Source organism: Melozone crissalis, unplaced genomic scaffold, assembly GCF_028551555.1.
Source record: "Melozone crissalis strain CALT ecotype California unplaced genomic scaffold, PUWL_Pcris_2 ptg000005l_1, whole genome shotgun sequence".
NCBI classification, from domain to species: Eukaryota; Metazoa; Chordata; class Aves; order Passeriformes; family Passerellidae; genus Melozone; species Melozone crissalis.
Window position 1 is genome coordinate 46,981,647 of NW_026535783.1, and position 22,510 is coordinate 47,004,156.

General features: G+C 43.3%; 1 protein-coding gene across 2 annotated transcripts; it reads right to left on the reverse strand.

Annotated features, from left to right (window-relative positions):
* Positions 1-594: 594 nt before the first annotated feature.
* VLDLR (very low density lipoprotein receptor) lies at positions 595-15,268 on the reverse strand. 2 transcript variants are annotated; one of them, XM_054285665.1, is made up of 19 exons: positions 14,986-15,268; positions 11,023-11,142; positions 9,931-10,053; positions 9,253-9,375; positions 7,556-7,927; positions 7,327-7,449; positions 7,119-7,241; positions 6,541-6,660; positions 6,338-6,463; positions 5,792-5,963; positions 5,237-5,461; positions 4,964-5,082; positions 4,458-4,597; positions 4,214-4,355; positions 3,752-3,898; positions 2,745-2,834; positions 2,284-2,361; positions 2,005-2,174; positions 595-1,691 (listed from the first exon to the last, which is right to left on the reverse strand). In XM_054285665.1, exons 1-19 carry the CDS (start codon positions 15,197-15,199, stop codon positions 1,656-1,658), a joined length of 2,763 nt encoding a protein of 920 aa, XP_054141640.1. In that variant the 5' UTR covers positions 15,200-15,268; the 3' UTR covers positions 595-1,655. The 2 variants fall into 2 exon arrangements, with proteins under 2 accessions (XP_054141640.1, XP_054141648.1); XM_054285673.1 differs by lacking the exon at positions 2,745-2,834 and having other exon boundaries at positions 14,986-15,118.
* Between the last annotated feature and the right edge of the window lie 7,242 nt (positions 15,269-22,510).

The following is a 22,510-nucleotide window of genomic DNA, read 5'->3' on the forward strand; positions in this document are numbered from 1 at the left end:
AACTTCAGAGTATCCAGAGTTAGGAGTTTAACTGAAAAAGCTGAATTCTACCCCATAACTAATGAACCTCACATACAGCTATGAAAGGCACTTTATCCCAAAAGGTACTTGGTAAAATAGATACAGTATTGCTAGCCAGAAACTATAGAGGCCCCCTGACATCCTAATCTTTGCAAGACAATTTTGTCCACATGAGTTCCCAATATCTTAAATGCCTGCAGTCAAGAGTTGCCAGAGATAGCTGGTTAGAAGCTTCAACTCCCTGAAGAGTTGCGAACTTGCTAGAAACAACTTATTTTAAATCTGCACAAGTTGGCAGCTGTCCTCCTCTGTTAATAAAGGAGTCCACAATACAAGAAGACCATTGAGAGAACAGACCCCACTGTAACTGCAATGAGAACAGGCATTAGAAGCAAGCCGAGGAACTGATCCAAGTTCTGACTCAGTGATTTTTTTTTTGTTACTATTTTAGAGACAGGATTGATTGAGAATGATTTAATATGTCATCACGAAAGCATAACCAAGAGATTATTGCTTCTTCCAAATTATGTCTTAGCCTTGAAATTGCATCCCTCCCACCATAAACAATTTTTTTCTTACCTTGAAGGGGGAAGGATTAGCAACAGTCAAGTAGCACCTCATACTACAAAAGTTACAGGGAGTAACTGCCAATAGCCTGGCACTGCAAGGACCTCACACTCACCCGGCAGAGGTGAGCTCTGACCTGTCTCCATCTTGCACGTCTGCCAGTGCTGCCTCTCAAAATATTGCAGCAGTAGTTGTGTCATTTTCGCCTGTGTCAGTGCTAACTTATGAGATCAGCTGTGCTTCTCCAACAGGAGACCCACACTGTCCATTACTCTGCGCAGACTATTACTCTCAAGAACAAACACGTTACCTGACACTTGTGCCTAAAATGCTGCTGAAATAATTGAAGAAATACTTCATGATCTGGCTGGCAGTGGTAGTGCAGCCTACTAAAGCTTTCAACTTAGGAGATACATCATTTTACTTCAGTGCTAGCATAATAATCAAGAACAATACTTTAACTGCTTGACTCATTTTATTTTTATCCCCTTGGCTGCATTTGAGTTTTACAGTGGTTTCTTGAAAATCATTCATTCTTGTAGACCTCTAGGAGGTAACAGACAACACTGAAGCAATTGTACATATAAAATTACTTATGTTTACAAATTTTTGGCAATCATAATCACCCGTTTTATCCTATTGCCATTGCCCCAATCATTGAAAAAGAGAGTGTACAATAATTTACATCTGAAGTATTTCAAAGTGCTTGATAGTGATTTTCCAATAATTATTTACAAGTGGCCTATAGACATATGTACAGGTGTTACAAGTTGTGGCTGGAATATGGCTTTCTATGGAAAGTGCTTTATATTTGGTCAGTGATGTTACTGACTAACCAACCCAAGGGTTACTGATAAAACTGTAACCACTAACAGCTGAATTGTTGTGGACAGGTATTTACAGAGTTGTTAAGCTGTAGAAAATAACTATTTACACAAGTGTTCCATAAACACAGAAAGTATCTTCTTTCTTCCAAGAATGGAGGAAGTCCTTCAGCCACAAACCTGGTTACTATCCCCAAAGAGTGTAAGACACAAGTAAACTGAAAGTGATTGCTGACCCAGTGCTCACGCCATATCATCATCTGTGCTGACAACAGATATCTGTAAAAAAAGTAAGTACAAGTTAGCTACAGTTGCACTAATAAAAGACAAAGCAACACACATCATTGCTAATTCTGCAGGCTAGTGACCACATTCAGCACAGATTACTCCATCCTAGGTACAGACACTAGTTACCTACCAGAACTTTAACCTTAATTATAGGGTAAAGTTGTCAGTTGGTTCAACCCAGTAGTGCCTGCAGCCAGCAGCTTTCAAAAGCAGAGACCTCTCCTAAATTCAGTTCAGGTATCATTTGGCAGTCTTTCTACTCCAATTATTAACCTGGAGTCTCAGACATAATAGGTTTACTTACTGCAGGGTAGGTGTGTCCTACTGAACCACTGTGTCTTCCAATATCAATTGTGAGGTCCTCTTCTGTGGTTTTCAGGTAAACTGGATTATCAAAATTCATGCTTTTCATGTTCTTGTGCTGCCAGTTACGCCACATGAAGTAGCCAGCTGCTGCAGCCATCATCAGCAATACTGCAAGGAGATAGAGAGATTGCAAACATGGAGTAGAGTCAGGTCAAGCTCCTAAGAGTGGCTTGTCCCACAATATGGGGTCCAAAAAGCTAGTAAATGCTCTACTCACCAGCAGGAAGAATGATCCAAGCTGCTGATGTTCTTCCAGCTGCCGTTACTTCAGAGGTTGTACCACTAGTGTTGAACGCTGCATGAGAATTTGACGCAGTGAGCTTGCGTACTGACAGGCTGGCAGATTGCCATAATCAAGCATTTCCCAAACCCAGAAGCTCCTATTTGATTAGTTTCTCTGCTAGAACAGCCTAACATGCTTCATCCTGTATTAGTTGGAAGCTTTCTTTATTGCTTGCCTTTACCGAGCACTCCTGGGATTTCATGGAACCTACAGATTCCACACTGTCCTATGTGAACTAAATCTGTTTAACACATGCTCCAGATGCTACACTACACAAGTGATCTGGCCTGTGTTCTCTACTTGCATGCAAAGGAAAAAGCTTCCACGTGGGCTAGTTGGTCAGTTTGCATTTAATTTCTCTAATGTTTAGCAGTGTGAGTTATTGGGACCAGTACCTCCAGGAACTAGTCCAACAGTTGGAGATTTTTCTGTTGTGCTGGTATCTTTAGCCTCAGTGTAAGCCACAGTTGTTCCAGTACCTGAAACTAATTATAGATCAAGAGCTAATTATAGATCAGTTAATCCTGAAGTTCTGCAATGGCTTTGCTATGAGAGCCATGGTAGTGAAGGTTCAGCAGATGGCAAAAATGATCATGCAGGCTGTTAGCTTCACTGGGAACACTGACTTTAACTATTTCACTAGCACACCCTTAGCAGAGAGTTCTTGATGGAAAGTAGTTCCAAGAACAAGGCCAGGCAGTGAATCAGGAATGAATTACAGGCATTTAAAGTCACAACAGTCACAAGCCATCCCACCCCTCGCATAAGGTTTTCTGAATAAGATTTTAGTTTTACAAGTTTACTGGTTAAGTACAGCCTTTGATACCCATAGCAACCTTTTAGTGCAGCCAAGGGAGACCAGCATCCTTGCATTTAGCACTCTGTGGCAGTCAGAATCAATATGCAATATAGTCAGTGGCACCTTGGAGTTTCTAGTTCCACTCCACAGGACAAAGCAAGCCTGCTGTATAGTCAGTAGTGACAACTCTAGTACAGCAGCATGCTCAAAGGGAGGTAAAAGCTTCCTCGGGCAGCAGCATTAGCCAATCACCTTTTGATCTGTGTATTTATAGGTACAGCCATGTTAGTTTATACCCCTGTTTTGTAAGAGGCTGAGTATATTTTGTCCTTGTGCTTGCTGTCTGCAGAAAGCCATGGAGGTACAAGATCCTGTTGCAAATGATGATGATGACACAGAAGCAAAGCATGGACTTTGAACAGCACCTACAGACTCTAAGGGCCACATTAATGCATAAGGACCTCCCCTCCAGGATTAATTACATCAGATTAACTTTAGCAAAGCTGTAGCCTATAGTGGTGTATTTCCTTCCCCCTAATGGTTCAACACTCTCATACTCCTTCGCCATTCATCCTGGGAATTATCTCAGTTGTGTTACAGTACCTGTACATCTCAGACCATCCTCCTGTAAGAAGTATCCAGCAGGACATGCACAGGTGTACTTTGGAGAATGTTCATTTATCTGAGGAGCAGGCAGGCACAGGTAGCTACAACCTCCATTTGCCATGTGCTCTTCACACCAGTTCCTACCTGTTGGTACAGCAATTCAGGAGTGAACAAGAGTGAGCCTTCATGCTCCAGGTGTTCTGCTGAAGTATTTGGTCAGTAATTGTTTTAGTAAAATTACATGTCTCAGCTGGTTATAGATTTATATCTGCTCTGCCCAAGAAAGAGCAATTGCAACTAGACCTCTCAACCCCCTTGGGGCTGCCTATATGAGAAGCTCCAAGAGCAGGAGTAGGAATGGACAGCTGTACAGTGAAGGGATAACATTTGCCACTGTCCAGGCAGGGCAGGCTTCTTACAAGTATGCACCCACTTAACTATAAACTGTATTGAAATTACCTGAAGGCTGAACAAGTTCATGATACACAATGATGTCCTGTGCATCATTGAGGTTGTTCACAAGAGTAATCAAATCTGTTCCAGTAAATTTGTTGGCACCATAGACCGCCTCATTCTCTCCGTCAATCCAGTACACACGGTCCTAGAAGACAATGCCATTGCATTCCATTACCTCCATGGTGCTATCAGCCCCATAGCAGCAAGAAGAGGATCTTTGACAATGACCACAGGAAGTCATTCTTACCTCAAAAATGGTTAGAGCAAGAGGATGAGGAAGGAACATATGTGACTTCAGCACAATTCTACGATCCTGGCCATTCAAGTCCACACTTGACACCATGTGTAGTTTGGAATCAAGCCAGTATAGGCGGCTTTTTACAAGATCTAGGAGGGGGAAAACACCAATGCATTTAGTGTCCACATGGAGGAAACCTCCAAAGCTCGCTGCAAGAATTGAAACGCGCAGGTTTGAGAATGGTGGCAGTGTTGCCCTAGTTTCTTACCATTCCAGCATACAGAGGGCTGCTGCAGTGATGCCTATGTGGCCTGTGCCTCAACTATAATATACAGCAGTTTAGGAAAAGTTACTATTTCAGTATCTGAGAAGTGTTGATGCCTGTTGCAGTGTCTTCAGGCATACAGAAGCTTCCCTTTCTCAGAAGCTGAAAATACTTCTCTGAAGAATGACCTTGGTAGCAAAAAAATTGCTTAAGCTCCAGAATACCTCTGGCAGAGACAAGTTCAACATACCTAGAGCAATTCCATTAGGCCATTGGATTTCTGTTGTCACAAGCTGCTGTCTGTCAAATCCATTCATTCCTGCTTTTTCAATTTTTGCTGGCTCACCCCAGTCTGACCAGTACATAAAGCTGTGAAGCAGAATTTATGTTGTATGATGCACTATAGTACTGTGTAGTATCACTCTTTATTATGACCAATAACTAACAAAGGCTACCTAAGTCAGTTATCAGAACACATAGCTGGTAGGTGTACTCTTTTAAAAGAGCCTGGACAAATACTCACCCAGAAATAGGATCTACAGCAATAGAAGCTGGCTCTCTCAGCTCAGAGAGAAACAAAACCTTTCTTTTTGTGCCATCTAGGCTAGCCACTGAAATGGTCTTTGCAGCTGAGTCTGACCAGTAGATGTTCTTATAAACCCAGTCAACAGCAATTCCTGCAGGGCTGTGTATGTTGTCCAGGATTCTGATGTGTGTTCCAACTTTATCACGGGTATCAATAGAGGCACTGGAAGACAAGAATTACTTGCTTTCAACCACTTCCACTGCAGATACTATCCCTTGGCACACCTCAGCAAATACTGCACAAGATTTCAGGCAGAAGATGCATGTGGGACTTTCCACAGAGTGCCTTTTGTACAAATGTAGCAGCAGTTACTAGGAAGTGCAGCAGGCATACACATTGGTAGCTGTGGGAGCTTGCATCAACTGTACTTTGTCTTTAGGACACCAGGAATCTAGTTTTCATTACCAGAGACTAGAGAAATAGGTCTTCCTTGGGTAAAACCATGGGATAGTTTAGGGAAGTACACTAGGTTCAAAAGCTAAGCCCATTTACCTGAAGATTGCTTTCTGGCTGAAGTCTGCCCAGTAAAGTTTTTGCTCAGCAATATCAGCATCTAGAGCTATAGAGTTTCTTAGCTGCTCTACAAGCTGAATATATTCTTTTCTCTCAAGGCCAATCTTCCTTATGTCCCGGCGGTTGGTGAAAATTAGACTTGGTTCTTTCCCTGTAAAAAGAGTTTGTTATCTATACTTCTGGATATTCAGTCACATGCTTTTCTTTTACAGAAAGTTTTAAGAGTCATCATATTTAGCATTTGCCATTCCACACTTGCTAGCAGATGCTGACAGAGGTCTTGGCTGTACCATACCTCATCCTTTTCTCCCTCCACAACTTGATGGGGAGGATCCTCCTGCCCAGGGAGTAGACACAAGCAGTTTACGTCAGGCAGCTTTAATTACTGTATCATGGCATCATTTGAAGTGTTAATAGTGATCAGTAACACCATAATAGCTAGTGTAAAAACCACAGTAGTATAAACAGTGCATCATTTGCTGACTCATTTTAAAGTGGGGATATGAAAGTCATGTCAACACTCACCAACTGCCTTGCACACCCCAGTAGCAAGATCCATCTGATAGCCACGGCTACATTCACATTTGTAGCCCCCTTTCAGGTTGATACAGATCTGACTACATATACCAGGGTTCTGACATTCATCAATATCTGTAAAAACAAAAATTTAATTTATGCTCACTTCCAATATCACCAGTAGAGGCCATGTCAAACTATTAGATACATACCTCCACAGGTTCTCCTGTCCAGAAGCTCAAATCCAGCTGGACAGTCACATTCATAGCCAATAATGAGATCTCTGCAGATATGAGAGCATCCACCATTGTTCACCAGACATTCATTGATGTCTAGAAGAGAGAATTGGCCACTTCTGAGAAGGTATTCTTGTTTAGTTTTATAGTCTTAGCCATGGAGCACTTTTCCAGGTACGCATCCACTTTCTAACAATGCCTGCCACATCTGATAAACAGTTCTGGCACGCAAAGTCATATACAAGAGAACCCCCCCAAATTCACGTTCGCTCAGCTACCAGCACTTTCTCTGTGTTACAAGCAGGCAGCAATAAAGATTGAGGTTCCTGAAGTTTCAGTGTTTCTAATGCATTCAAGTGCTTTCCTGACTACAAAGAAATCATCCTATCAGCCAGTTTGGCTATGATAAAACTAGCCTATTAACTAGGTTGGTCTCAGTTGTAAATTTGCCACCAAGAAGTGCCAATGGGCATTCCAGCTGACATCTGACAACTCAGAGGCTGTATCTAAGCATATCTAGTAATCAGCATTGTGCAAAGAGTTTATTCACTTACTACACTCCTTGAGGGGCTCATCACTCCAGTCCTTGCAGTCTCTCTGCTGGTTACACACTTTATTGATATCTATGCATTCGCCACTCCTGCACTTGAATTTGCCAGGTCCAGAGCACTGAATAACTGACATAAAGAAGATTGTGAGGGTGACTCCCAACTTCAACAGATATTCTGCAAAGACTTTATTCTTGCTCAGTTCCACACTTACCATTGTTACAATTTGCTTCATCTGTGCCATCCAGACAATCTCTCACACCATTGCACTGCCTAGTCCCATGGATGCAGTTCCCATCTTCACATCTGAATTGGTCTGGTCTGCAGGTCCGAGAAGCTGAGGACACAGTCATTACAGACTTTTACTCCTGAGGGTTACTGAAGCAAAGGAAATAAAAGAGGAGTCAAGCAGTATCTCCTAGAGAAGGACCAAGTGAACTTACGGCAGTTGATTTCATCACTTCCATCCTTGCAGTCAGGATCTCCATCACAGCGCCACTTTTTGTGGATACATTCACCTGAGCCACACTGCACCTCACTGGCAGAGCACTTCACAGAAGGTGCAGGCTGGCGGCCACACTGCTCTAGAGACTCATCTGAGTGGTCAGAGCAGTCAGCATCATCATCACACACCCAGCTGAGGGGAATGCAAGTCGAGCTCTTGCACTGGAACTCATGAACTCCACAGGTAGGAGGTGCGCACTCCAGCTCATCACTACCATCACTGCAGTCATCTTGACCATTGCAGACAAAGCTCTTGGAAATACATTGCCCACTGCTGCATGTGAAGTCTGCTGGACTACAAGTCACATTGCCTGGGGTAATGGGAGTAAGAGAGATTAATACATTGTCACAAGAAGGCTGACTTTTGTGTGAAGATATTTTGTTTTTCAGCTGCTAGCTGACACAATATCAGCATCCTGTACAAGGCAATAGGGAAGCCCAAATGACCACCTACAGGACACTTGAGTTCCACAGACCATCCTCATTGCCTTTGGACATTGTAAGTGATAGGCATCAGATTTGAACTACTGAGTGAAAATAACCTTTTGAAGTAGCTAGGCTGTCCTGCACTTCAGATTGCAAGTCTTTCAGAAAACAGGGTCTAACACTGTGAACCAAAGACAGAAGGTAAAAGAAATGCTAACTCAAGAGTACAGACTAAGATTAAGGTAGTCTGATGGTCAGCATGTACTGTAATTTGAAATTAAAGTGTTTTGTGCTGGTCCCCATGACAGCAGTGCCCCATTCGCTTGGACCAGTAGGGATAACAGACCAAGGTGTTGCCTGAGTTGATCCTGTGGTTAAGCACACCCATGCAATTTATGTCAGTACAAATTATGCTGGTTTAACAGCAATGTAGCTAATAGCTCAGTGTGCCTAGGCTCATAGTTTTATCAGCTCCTTTAGAAACACTGCCTGTAGATTTACTTGTAGATTAAGGCATTAGTTTGTTGAGTAAGATGGCAACTCCACAGACACAGCAAAATTCTGGAGATCTGTGTTTCATTAGGCCATCCACGTAAGGTGGTTCTGATGGAAGCCAGCCCTGTGCCTTCGGTTACAGCAAGTATGTCTCAGAACACCTCAGAAAACTCAAATGTATGCAAATTCTTTTGAATAAGTCAGGAATGTTGGCTTTAATGCTGCAATGGCAGCTTTACTTGCATACCAGCCTGAAGTTCCCTCCCCGCTGCCCCAGCCACCCAAACATCAGAAATCCAGCTCCACAGATATTTCAGGATAGGACTATAAGGTAGATTAGCTATGCTCTTTGCTAAAAGTTGCTGCTACACTTTTAGGAGACAATTTGTTAATGTAAGTAGCAATTTCAGGAACTCTCCAGAAAACAAGTTCTGACAGTTGGCTTGCCAAGTGACTAAACATACCTATGGCTACTGCCAAAATGAGCAGAGAAAAAAAGACACACATTAAAAAGCTTACATTATTGTAGCTCTTAATTTAGCAGGAGGGAGGATTGTTACAAAAAGTTTGCTTTAAGTAGCTGCAAAACAAGATTAATGTAGGAGAGATATTGACACTATCAAAAATTTATCTTCCCAGATGTACTGCCCAGGTAGCTCCTTTCCAGACAAGTCAATTTCAAATAGAGTTATGCAATTGCCATTTCTCTCCTTACCACAATTCTGTTCATCTTCTTCACTGTCACAGTCTTTTTCACCATCACATTTCCAGGACACTGGGATACACTGAGTTGACTGAGGACCACAGCTGATCTCATTTACCCGGCATGTTCTTGTGTCTATTGAAAAAAAGTTTTAGTTCAATCTAGGAGCCACTTGGGTATCAGCTTTGTGCTGAAAATTGAGACTGAAAGGCTTCAGGTCTGGGCAAAATTGCAATTATTTAGATGCCAACATCTGTACAAATTGATGGAAAAGGCTATACTATTCTGTAATGTTCAGTTAAAAAAAGATGTTTCTAATTCCTAAGAGATTAATATTTTAAGGGTACCTTTGTAGTGGTAGCTTTGTGACTGCATGCTGATTACACTGTAGCAGCTTGAGCTACAACAAGTAGTAGTGGGGAGGAGTAATGCCAAAGTGCACTAGGACTTGGGCTGAAATATTCCCCACTGTGGATCCTACTGATAAAGGAAAATGACACTTTCTATACTATAGATCTATACTGCAGTGAAAAGTCTCCTCAAGACCCTGACAAGGCCAAGCACTTAGGAAGGTGCTCCCCAAGACAAGTGCATCCCTGCTTCAGGAGGAGAGCCAGACTGCAAGCAGGCAGGAAGTCAAAATGCTCCTCCCCAGAGGCCTGGCTACACCACCACGCCAGGTTCACTTACGGCACAGCTCGGAACTCTCATCAGACCCATCCTCACAGTCGGGATCCCCATCACACTGCCATCTGTTAGGCACACATTGACCACTGAGGCACACAAAGTCAGATTCGGCACACGTCTTCTTCACTGCAAGGGAGAAAAAGACACTTGTTTAGCTACCAGAGGTTAGCTTATTTAGTGCTAACAGGGATCAGCTTTGCTGCCCTAGAAAATTATTCAATGTCCTTGGTTTGTGGATGCCTGGTGTTGCCCCCCACCAACCTAGTAAACAGTGCTGTTGACCACTTCCTACAGAGTAGAAAGGGGTCAAGTATTTCTCTGTGTACAGAGAAGCATTTATATGCACCTAATCAGGCACTGAAGGACCACTATTGCTAAGGAGACTAAGCAGGTTAGTTTATATTAGCTGCTGCTTTAAACAGACCTAAGTTAAAATAAAGTCTGCTGATATTAATATTTAGGTTTTGAACTCTGAGTTTATAGTCAAGGCATTTGATTTGTCATTACAGAAGCATGGTACTATGTAACTCTAGGGTAATAGTTTAGGTCTGCCTGAGGAGACTGGCAGTTCAACCACACCAGTGATGGATATAGAGTATGCTTTGCCTGGTCTCCAAGTAAATCTAGTCATCTATCTTGGCTTCTATGCCTGCTTAAAGCAAAGGTTGGCAGCCAAAGCTAGACTTAATGTTTATAGGAGACACAGCAGAATTACTTCCACATATAAAACAGGGCTTTTAGCCATGGAATAGCCAACAGCAGAGTGCTAATAGCAAACATTTTCTATTATGTATTCAAGAAACAACTGAGAACAGGCTTATATTCTGTTCCTGTCAGTCATCACTCTCACAAGTGAAGAATTTTGGTCACAAGCTTTGTCTCAGTTGCCAATTTCAGGAGAGTTAGATAACACTCAGGAAAATTCAATTGCCTCAGATGGGTACAAGGAATCAATAGTGGTTATTCTAAGAAATTTGTCCTTGTGTTCCAACTGCCTGAAGTGCTGAGCAGGAAAGTATCTCTCCAGCTATCTACTGTTAAGCCCCACTTCCAACTAGCAAGTACTACTACAGAGGTATTATTTTGATTACTTACCACAAGCACTCTCATCACTGCCATCTGAACAGTCTTCATCACCATCACATTTCCAGATTTGAGGAATACAGCGTCCATTACCACATGCAAACTGAGATTCTTCACATTTTGCTCTTGCACCTTCAATGAAAAAAAACCTACACCTCAATACTGTTAAGCAATGCTAGACTGTCTTTTTTACCACCTCCCTAAAACCTTCTGATTTTTATAGATTCCCACAAAGCAATACCTTCTTGCTTTCCCCACTGATCAAGAAGCTACCCAGCCTAATCAAGAGCATAACATCAACACAAAACCAGATATGAGCTCCAAATTTCTGCAATCACCTTATTAGATTATGAAAGTAAAGCCAAAAGCTTTCCTTCACAGTACAAGAAAGTTTAAGCACCATAGCCATTCACCTGCCAAACAGCAGCAAACAGTCTCAGTGTTATTCTCACTCAGTTTTCCTCTTCAAGGCAAGGTCAAGCTTACAAAAATGCGTGCCCAAAATCACTTTTGCTGCCTCGCACCTAGCATCACATTCTCAAAACTCTTCAAACTTTAAGCAAATTGGGTTTAAATTTGATTAATGTCAAGCTAGATTAGCATTTCAATGCTCTGCTGCTAACACATTACAGCAGAATCCCCAAGACATCTGTAAAGGTAGCTTAGATAACTGCTTTGTAGCTGAGCAAGTTTTCATGCTTTATGTAACCCCTCAAAAAGTGGCATCCAGAGACATTCCTTGGTATACATTAAAAAAAGTGTGATGCTAAAAGAGCAAGGTAATTTATCACCTCCTTCTGGAATTAAGTCCATTGTCTCACAACTGGCAAATCTTGGTTTGCTAGTATGTTTGAGTAGGGTACTGCTTTCTGCAAGATCCTTGGAGTGCATTTTCCAGTGTATCTTCAGCTCTACAACTGTATGACCCCATCCCTCAAGGGAATGCGCTTTGACTTGGAAGCCCTGCTATAACTGTCACTAAAAGCAGCAGCCTGCATCTTCAGCAGCTAAGCCAGAGCTGTTCCACTTAATGCACGCAGGCAAGTGTGTAAGATTGTGCATCAGTATTGGCTGCACATGCCCAGAGCATGATGCAAGACTCCTGATCCTTCTTGGTTTATTGCATCATTTAGTGAGAGTGCTTTGTCCTGGCATTCAAAGGGCATCAAATTTTAGTAGAGTATTATTTGCTATTTTTATGTCCTCTCAGTATGACACGCAAGATGCAGGACAGTTTCCAAGCAGAAGGAAGGTACTCAGCCATTTTACATTATACTGGCTAGCCATCGGGCATGAGGTATTCAAATGCTGGACAGTACAAGCAAGAACATGAGCAATTCTATCTGCTGAATGTCTCATGTAAATCCCTGAGCAAGGATGTGAAAAAGCACCTTACTGAGTTCTGCTAATGTTTTAGTAGCCTTATGGGGGGAGTAGAGCGGTAACCCAGTCGTAAGAACAAAGTTAACAACTTTTTAATGGGAACTATGTTTAAAAAGTACCAAAAATCAGAACATCAGTTATTGTGTATACTATTTCCATTCCCTTGTTTCCTTTTCTGGTTGGGAATTACAGCAGCATGTGCTTTCTAATAGCGTGGCTTTGTAAAGTTGCTACTACTACTTGGTCATGAGCTGCCAGTCAATTAGCTTGCCTTGTGCTAGACAGCACACCCAGCCACCTAAGAGTGGGAGTAGGTGCCACAATTAGAAGCTTGTTGTAAGCCTGATATCTTGTTGTCCAGCAATCTCTAAAGGAGGGTTAGAGTTGTGGGCCCTGGTGACATATTTCAGGTTTTACTGTACCACTGCATGAAATAAAAGAAACAACAACCAACTCCTGCTAGTTTCAGGACTTCCTCATCCAGGCGTTCAGAGTGAGAACAGTCAACCTTTCCCAAAATAGCATACAGAGATATTAGACTAAGCCTGCCACTAAGGAGATCCCAAAATAACTCCATGGCCCTTAGTTACTCTAAGCGAGAATAACCAGAAAAGGATCGCTAAGGCTGCCTAGTACATTGGGACTTACAAATGTAACACCATTTTGATCAAATGCTACAGGGAAGCTACACACAAGACTAACAGAAACCAGAGCTGAGCTTGGAGCAACAGCTGTAACTTTACAATTACAATCCTAACAACAAACCGTTCCAAGAATATATCATTGCTTCTGCAGCTGATACCAAGGGAAATGTCAGAGGTACTACTTTTAGCCCACAAACAAGTAAAAAAAATCAACAAGACCCAACACCTACACAGGTGCACAAAGGTAGAGGTCAGCATCTGCTACTGCTCCTGAAGATGTGTAAATGCAAAGCTTCTCTTTATGTGCTCTTCTTACAGTAGAAGCACCTTCACACATTTTCTCTTCCTTGGAATATATCTTAGGCTGAAAAATGTTGATAACAGTAACAACAGAGCCTGTGACTGCTAACACATATTGTTTTACTGTTCCCCAGATAACTACTTACTAGAAGCAGCAATGGGTGTAGGGTGAAGGAGCACAGTTACACTGGCTACCCAAGTTAAACTACCCTTCTCCATATCTCTGCTATCACTGTTAGTCTCAGCCCCTTAAGCAAGTTGCCAGATTACTTGTCTGGGCAGCTTCAAACATGTGACACTTGCGTACTGTCATCTGACACCAAGTCCCAGAAAAGCTTCGACCGACCGTGATTGGGAAACCTTGTGAGAGCTCATATAGGAACTAGCTTAGACTTCTCCCAGACCCTGGCAATTACAACTAGCAGCAGAAGAGAGCTGATGGGGCCACTAACTCAAACTGAAAGAACAATCAGAATAACTTGGTTAGCAAGCCTACTAACTCCCATAACTGTATATCTCTTGTGATGACTTCTGAGCACAGTGAAGTAGCATTTTCAGTGCCAGCCAGCTTGATCTTTCATTCTACAACTATTTAACCATGTCTGTTGTGACCAGGCACGTGAGCAACCTACAGGACTGGGAGACCAGAGGTGACTAGCAGACATTTCTCCTCCCTCTCTTTTTATGAATTCTGGATACAACAACATGCTGACAGGGCTCTACCCAACATACCTGGTGTCTAAACAACCGCACGCCGTTATAGGAAACACTACCGAGATCAGACACTTAGGCCTACTTTAGGACAATAGTCAGGAGATTTAAGAGCAATAAGACAATGCAGACTTCCCACTGCCCTCCTCCTACCTAGGAGAGCAGGCTGAAGCTCAGCTCCTCAGGGAAGAAAGGAGTCAGCCAATGATTATTACCTCCACTAAAGAGTAAAATAAGCCAGTTGGATGGTCGTTTTTAAACCTCTGCCAATACGGGCAATAGCTTCTACGCCGCGAGGCAGCCCGGGAGCCGGCCACGAGCAGCGCCACTGGCGAACGCCCAGCCCCGGGAGCAGGGACCCGGCGCCGGCAGGACCCAGCCTTGCCACCAGGTGGAGACCCCTCACGGTGGTTGCTCCGGACCCTGAACTAGAGCCATGCCAACACCGCTGGATAACACAAAGCCTAAGTTGCACCGCAGTTTGACAGCACCTTTAACGCCGCGAGCTTCCCAAGCGCTCCTCTTTCGCCGTCCACAATAGAGCCCCAATCCTCCCCGACCCTCTCGCGTTAGCCTCAGCCCCTCAGACCCTCCTCCTTAGTATCGATCAGGAAGGCGGGCCCCTCCCGCAGCGGGCGGGGGGCTCCCGGGGCTCGGTCGCCCCTCGCCGCTCCCGCCGCCCGGGGCCCCGGGGGGAAGGCGGCGCCTCGCCCGGCACGGGGGGCGGCGGGGCCGACGCGGCGGCAGCGCCCCCCTGTTCACCCGGGCCCGCCCCGCTCCCCCCGGGGCAGCGGGCAGGCAGTCCGAAAGAGCGGGAGAAAATAACGAGAGCGAGGCAAAAGTAAAGGGCGGTGGGAGACGGCGTCGCCGCGGGGGCAGCGGCGGGAGCCGCCCCGGCGGTGCGGGCCCCAGCCCACTTCCCCGGCTCCGCACTCACCGTCGGCGGCGGCGCGCAGGCAGCCAAGGGCGAGCAGCAGCAGCAGCGCCCAGCAGCGCGGGACCCCGCTCCGCTCCGCGCCGCGCCTGCCGGCCGAGGGGCTCGGCTCTCCGCGCTGCCGGTCCAGCCGCATCGCCGCGTCGGGGACGGGGTGCGCGGGCAGGCAGGCGCTGCGGGCGGGGAGCCGAGGAGCAGAGGCGGCAGCCGGAGACATACACGGGGGGAGGCCGTCCCCACGGCGCTCTTATAGCAGCCGCCCGGCCGCCCTGCGCGCCCGCTAGTGACTCACGGCGCCGCGCCGGGCCCCGGTTGGCTCGCCAGCACCGCCCGCCCCCGCTGCCTCCTCCGCGGCACCTGCTGCCGCCGCGGCGCGCCCGCACACCGCTCGGCGCGGCTCGGCGGGGCACGGGCGGCGCGGTGAGTGGCGCTGCGGCGGCGCGGAGCGGTGAGGTGCTGCGGGCTGAGCCCCTGCGCCCCCCCGCCCGGCCCTCCTTCCGCAGGGCGGGGACGGGCGCGGTGCGACCCTGCCGCCAGAGCCTGCGCCGGGGCGGCGGAGCGCGGCACTCCCGGCGGCAGCGGGTCGGGAGGCGCGGCGGCAGCGGCGGCTTTGTTTCCCCGGCGTGTCCCCAGCGCCGCTGCCACGGGGAGGGGGGATGCGGCTCCCCCGGTCCGGGCGTGCCGAAACCCGCGCTGCGCCCGGGCTGCCTCCGAAGAAGCTTTTCTTCCACGCGGCGCTCACCGCCCCATGCGCACATGCTCTCGTGTTTGTGCGGTTTTCCCCTCCCTCCGTAGCGGAACTTGATTTACAAGGAAGCAGGCGCGGCTGTAGAGGAAGACAAGCGCTACTTCTGCTTAATCCGATCGAAGGATCGTAGTTAATCAGTAATTTTACAAAACGATATGTCAAAATCGTGTAATTACAAGCTTAACCTTTTATTTAAGGAGGAGAATTGGTCGTTTTATGCCACGTTTGTAGCGTTTCATACATCCAATTACGTCTCGGTGAAATATACATAGAAAAGAAGGACTGATAAAATGCAAAGTTGCTTTTGTACGCGGCACCCTTCGAATTTGAAATTGTGCTTTCTAAAATACTCTGATTTTTTTTTTTTTAAAAGTATGCTTATAGACCTGCTAGTTCATGGTGGTACTGTGTGCTGTGCTTTTTAATACTGTTGTGCAGATACAAACCTCAGCAAGCAGCTTCATCCAAAAATGATGAAAAAGCTGATTGCTGTTTCTTCCCTTGGAAATGAAATTTTGATTTATTAGCCTAATACTTTAAGTTTTCTCCAGTAACATGAATGATTCCTCCAGTGAAGCGAGCATCTTTGATTTTCCATGTTTCCTCCATGTCATAACATATTTCTTTGTATGTTATTTGCAGAGTGAAGCTCTTTTTGATTCACATCTGGTTGTATCATGACTACACTAAAGTCAAACCATACTACTGCATGAATAACTTTGGAGTGGATTATCTCTTGCAGTTCATGTAACAAATGACTGCACATGCCATCCAAATGGGCAAATAGCTGCTGTATCAGAGACTTTAAAAGATTTTTAAAAGTCAAGATTTGTTTTAGTGTAACTGAAATACATCTGGGGATTATATTTCTCATATGTATGTGTAAATATGAAGAGAGCAGTTCCTAGTGTTTGCCTTCCTACAGCTCTTCCACTTCATGGCCTCAAGGGCAAAGACTGCTTTCCCAGCCTGCCTGCTATGTGGCATTAGATGCTACAGCCTTCTTGCAAACATATGCTGCTTCAAGCAAGAAAAATCTTTTGTGTACACGGGGGTTGACTGGGGTCCTCAAGAAGGCGGCTTAGTGTAAGTAGTGTGTTGAAAATATAATTCCCCTTGCAGATCTACAGCACAACATACTGCCTTCAGAGCTCACTGCTGCATGGTCTGCTGTGCTTTGAGCTGAACAGAATTTTCATAAAGGTCCTGCTGTCATTACAGAAATATTTTATAAGCCAAATCCTGGTATGCAGTGCACAAGAAGACTCTAGTCATGGAGAAATGAAAAGCTGGACATACCTTGGTGTATCCTGGTAGCTGATGGCCTTCCTTGTTTGTCAGTAGAAGATACAGGTTTACTGGAGGGAGAAAAATCATTCATTGTGCCCTGCATTATGGCTGCTCCATAATCATCTGCACCTGGCTTTGTGATGGGGGTCCAACTTTCTGTCTGGGATTTACCTAGCTCTTCACACACCTCAGGGTTTGGACTCCAAAGCAGAACTTGGTATAAAGTAATGTTTATGATTTCAGCTATATTAAAGTGCTTGAGTAAGTTAGTGTATGAATCTTACAATCTACAGGTTTTGGTGGCATCTCCATAAAGGATTTCCAGACAGAAAAGTTTTCTCCATCCTTAACACCATCCTTACAGGAACTCTGTTCAGGAAAGGGGCAGGAATCAGGATGCTATGAGATGGTCTGCAAGATGGGTGCCATCTGCACTGAGGTTTCATGCTTTTGCAGCAGCTATATTCTTTCAAAATCTTGCTTCATGTGGGTATGAACGGTATATTGGGGATGTCTGCAGTGTGTATAATGAATACAGAGTCATTTGTTCATACAAGGATACAAGCCAGAATATATCTCTACAGGAGAATAGAATAAAATTGTGGGTTTCTGTCTGTTAAAAATACATGGAAGAATATCAGTCCTACTGTGCTAGTGATAATGTAGGAGCAAAGCACCCAGGATGGTCTAAGGTTTAGGAAGTGTGCTGAACTTTGAAAGGAATGTGATCTGGCTCTTGTAATTGTAACTCCTTTATTCATTTTGTTGGGGAAAATGCATTAACATTTGTTTGTTTCCATTAGTGACCTGCAGCCTTTGTTTTTTGCAATACGTGTTTGAGTTAAACTTCTTCAGCTCAGACGAAGTCAGGAAGCTGCAGACAGCATGTGGATAAGTAAGTGCACAACCTCACTACAGAGAGGGAGTGTGTAGAGAAGCCTGGCATTGCCATCTCAGTTAAGCAAGTTCCCATAGTCACGTGGTATATGGTATTGAATATTATGCATAATTGTTTTATTACTGCTAATTGTTTTTAGCAAAGTCTCCAAATCTCCACCCTCTTTTCTGGCTGTAACTGGTGAATATTCTTGAGTATGAGATGTTCTCTTGAAAAAGCTGTAAAGTACTGCCAAGAAGCCAAGCAAACCACTTAGGCATTTCCTTCACCTTAAAATATGACGCAACAAGAAAAGGCATCATATTACCTGTCCTTTTGGGAATTGTGGCAGATATGGTCTTCCTGAAACTTTATAACATCAATTCACTGGTTAACGCATTTGGACTCACAAAAAAATGGATAAGTGGTCCCATCCTTTGGTTTGGATCCTTTGGAATAATTAATTTACTCGTTGGTTATAGAGTGTAAAGTCAGCTTACAAGAAAAAATAAAGAACAAAAAGGACCTTCTGGAGTACACGTAACATGAACTCAGTGTGTTTTGTTCCTTTCTCTTATTGCCTTAAACACCATATAGCCTCCATTTCAAAATGAATTCCTGAAGCCTCAGGTCTTAAATCAGTGGGACTTTTGCCTTCGGCTCCTTTGGTGGAGGACATGAAGTGAGGATGTGTCTACAATATTCAGCCTAATCTAATAAAGAAAAGGAAAGTCTTATGGGCAGAAAAAGCAGCAGCTATGTATGATGGGATAACACCCTGCCTTAGGTTCAGTTGCAGAAATATTTTCATCATTGTGTGTGGGCATTAAAGACATTAACTGCTTTTGAGGTTGCATGCCTGAACTTACAGTAAAGGAAGGAGGTGTGTTCATGGCTGTATTTTGGAAGTGCAGAGCCAGGATCTGTATTACTGACTTCAGAGGAGTTCTACAGAGGATGTGAGAGAATGCATCCTTTGGGAATAATTTAAAATAGGTATGTGCATGAATCCTGGTTCATGTGATTGCGTGTCTGTATCTGAGGGATAAATTGGCCTATTTCTTATTTTTTAAAGGCTTCTCTACAAACTGTGTGGAGGTTTATACCCTGGTTAAAAAGTCCTGCTCATGTCCATGTTCTGTGTTCTGTCTGCAGCTTTACACAAAAAGAAGGGGAACAAAGAAACACATACACAACTTTGCAGTGAAAATGCACCATTCCTGTGTTCTTCAAGATATCTAGGAGTGAATCAGGACTCACAGAAAAGTCCTATTTACCCCCCATTATTATCTGAGCTGTAAAGAGAAAGCAGAACTTAAGTTTCACTGGTGATTTTAATCCACTTTTTTCATTATTTTTTTCCGATCATTTGTGGTACAAGAAATGTATCGTTCATCTCTGAAGGAGTCTAGAAAATAGTTACTTCCTTTGGTTGTATTCTTCACAATGGCAAAAAAAAAAAAAAAAACCACCACCAATTCCCAATATCAACAATTGGAATTTGCTTCTGATTTCTGTAAGGACAAGATTTCCTTCTCTGTGCTACAAACTAGTCAGTTTTCTTTGTATGGTTACTTATTAATGGGGCTCCCCTATTTGTGAGCATGTCTGTTATGAATACAAATGCATTTTTCTTAGTGCTACAGTACTAGAAGACTTCATAATAGCTATGTCATGTTAGGAATGGAACCTCAGAAGCATTTAATTTATTTTCAAAACACAAGTTTGCATTTCATTGGTGGTAATGTGCAGTGTGTAAGCCTGAAAATGAGAGAATTGTAAGTCATGCTTTGGAACCAAAAATTCCATTATCCTTTTTGTTTGTTTGCTTGTTTATTTGTTTCAGTAATATGTGATAAAACTTTAGTTGTGAAAAAAGAGCTTCAGTTTCTGTCAGATGTGGCATAGGATGTGGCTTCAGAATATACCCTAACCAATTTCACAGCTATGCATTTCTTATCTTTAGAAATGAGGAACTCTATAGAATATCATGCCCTGATGTGGCACCAATTCTGTATGCTTAGTAATAAACCAAATAAACTTGATCTTGCTGATATTGCAAGATTTATTATACATAAACTGGAGTATATTCTGATCAGATTATCTAGTGAGAAAACCTGCTAGGATGAAGACATATTAAAATTCAACTGGAAGTGCATGTTTGTAAAGTTTTGCACTGGAAAATGAGGAATTTGAAGTTTGTTCTTCTTTAATGTTTTTCTTAATATGTTCACCTTTGTGGGAGTACACATGCATTCACATGGTAAATCTGACATTTGTGTTCCGAAAAACTCTGTAGTGGAGAAGGATATTAATACTTGTTTTCTTCTTTACTAGGGATAAAAACATGATATGGTGTGTGTTAGAAATAAGAAATGTGATTAATTAAGTGGCTTAAAACTTCTGATTGTGGTGTTGTGCCTGTAGAGCATAGAAAATAGAAGGCAGAGCAAGGATGTTACTGGCAAGCTTGGAGTGGGCCATGGTGTTCTTGCACTATTTTGGGTGCATTTAGATTTGGAGGATAATGTGGAAACAGAATAAAGTATATTGTGCTTATAAAGTGTAATATAGAAATCCCCAAACACGTTCTTGCTTCACACAAAAGGTAACAGGTGGTGCAGAACACCTGTGTGTACCTCTGTGTAAGAATAAGCAGCAGAGGACCATGCTCACTGGGGAAATTCTCACTCTTCTGTGCAGATAGACTTGCTGATCAAAAAAAGAACAAACTAAGGACATGGTGAGAGAACTGCCCTAGGCTCATCAGTTATTTGGACTTAACAGTGTATTGTGTTTTCCATGTCCCATAATTCTTGCAAAAATTATTTGTTGTTACACTCTGCATTGCCTACTCATATTTTAAATGCAGATATCATTTTTCATCACTAAGGGTGTTGTAAACTCTTGCCATTTTCATTCATTAGCCCTTCCTCTTCCCCATATGTTTAAATTTCAGTCTTTTTTTGGATACTCTCGTTAGGGAAGAGGTGTAATATTTGACAGGCAAGTGGTCAAGCTTGTCTCTGCCGCAGGTGGTGTTTGGCAAGAAGTGGTAGACAGATTTATAAACTAAAGGAAATGCAATATAACAGCACTCTCTTACATTTTAACTTACATTGTATTGATCAGTTCTGATGCCTTTGCATCTATCTGCAAGATTCTATTGTTCTGCATATTGAAATATTGTTAGATTTTGCTTACAAGGAAATTGCTTCTGTGAAATTAAATGATGCCATGAAATACAGTTTCTGAATCTATTTCAGTAGCATAATGTGTATAATAAAATATGTCTGCCTATAGCAGTACATAGACTCCAATTTCAATTCTGCAGGCCCAGGCCTCTCAATTTCTTAGGCCCAGGCCTAAGAAAGCTGCAAATCAGCTTTCCTAGGACTGGGCCATCTTAGGGCATACCTAGATAGGATAGAAATATTCTATCCTTTTAAGGTCAGTTGTTTCCTTCTTATGACTGATTTCAAAAGGAAAATGAGGGTTTCTTGATTATTTTTTGCTTACAATGAGACGTTTACTGTAAACCTTAGGAAGAGTAACCTGATGTCTTGTTTCTGTGTTACTCAGTTTCCTTTTAATTTACACAGTTTCTTTATTCTGTTAGTTTTGTTCCTGTTGCTTCTGAGACTGAGATTTGTGTTCAGTGACTGTGCCTGACATTCTTCCTTGTCCTCTTGCTCTCTCTTTTCCAAGCTAAACTAGCCAAACTCTTTTAAGCTCTTCACTGTTGAGAGACCATTCATCTAACCATTGTGATTGGGATCGTCAGGCCCTCTCTCAGCTGGAATCCACCTTTCCTGAGTTTGGCTGAACAAAAATGTAGGTGTTGCTCCAGTGCTCAGAGAGCTCCACAGGAGGACTTTTTCAAGTCTTCTATGCTGACATTAAGCTGATACTGATAATTTTCCTTGCTGGAAGTACCTTGATTGATATGCTGTGCTCTCCCTCTGGCTGCATCACATGGTGTCATGGTCTCTGGTGTACATATCCACCTCCCCTAAGTATTTATCTTGAGGAGCAAGTGAACCTTTATAATCAAAGGGGAGAAATGGACATTTCTGCAGGGCCATACAGAGACGTTGATACAACTTCTATTATTGTGTTTGTCTGTTGGCTGTCTGTTAAAGTGTGCCGTCCAACTTCATGTCCTTAATTTCGTTAACCTCCTTTTTAATTTCTAGATTATCGGTGGTGATATTTAAGATTTATGGTGATACTATTTGATAGGTCCCATGGTTGTTCACCTCTTAATAAGCTCCTTAAATTTTCTTTTCGCCATTACTCCTCGTATACCCTTCAAGCTATATATGTTACCCCATCTGGCAACTCTTGTACAAATTGCCAGCATTTGCTGCTTAACTAATAGTTCCCCATGTTCATTTCATTTAGATTCTTTACTGAGTGACATGTGGACTTGATCTACCTAATTAGTTGAAAAATTCACATGGCTTGTTGAAAGAAAGAGTGAAGTTAGCTGGGTACAGTCAAATTCCAGTAAATCCCAATTGCTTTCTCCCGTTTTCCAAGCACACATGAAGTTTATGAAGTTTTCTATTCTGTATTAGTTCTGAAACTTAGTATATTATTGAAGTTGAGAC

Bases quoted from the DNA above. Each gene is read 5' to 3' on its own strand.
- VLDLR (XM_054285665.1), bottom strand. From the start codon at position 15,199: ATGTCTCCGGCTGCCGCCTCTGCTCCTCGGCTCCCCGCCCGCAGCGCC. The intron at 9,376-9,930 runs GTAAGTGAACCT...TTTTTTCAATAG, and splicing joins TGAGAGTTCCGAGCTGTGCC to ACACAAGAACATGCCGGGTA. The intron at 5,964-6,337 runs GTGAGTGTTGAC...CTCTTTTTACAG, and splicing joins TGGGGTGTGCAAGGCAGTTG to GGAAAGAACCAAGTCTAATT.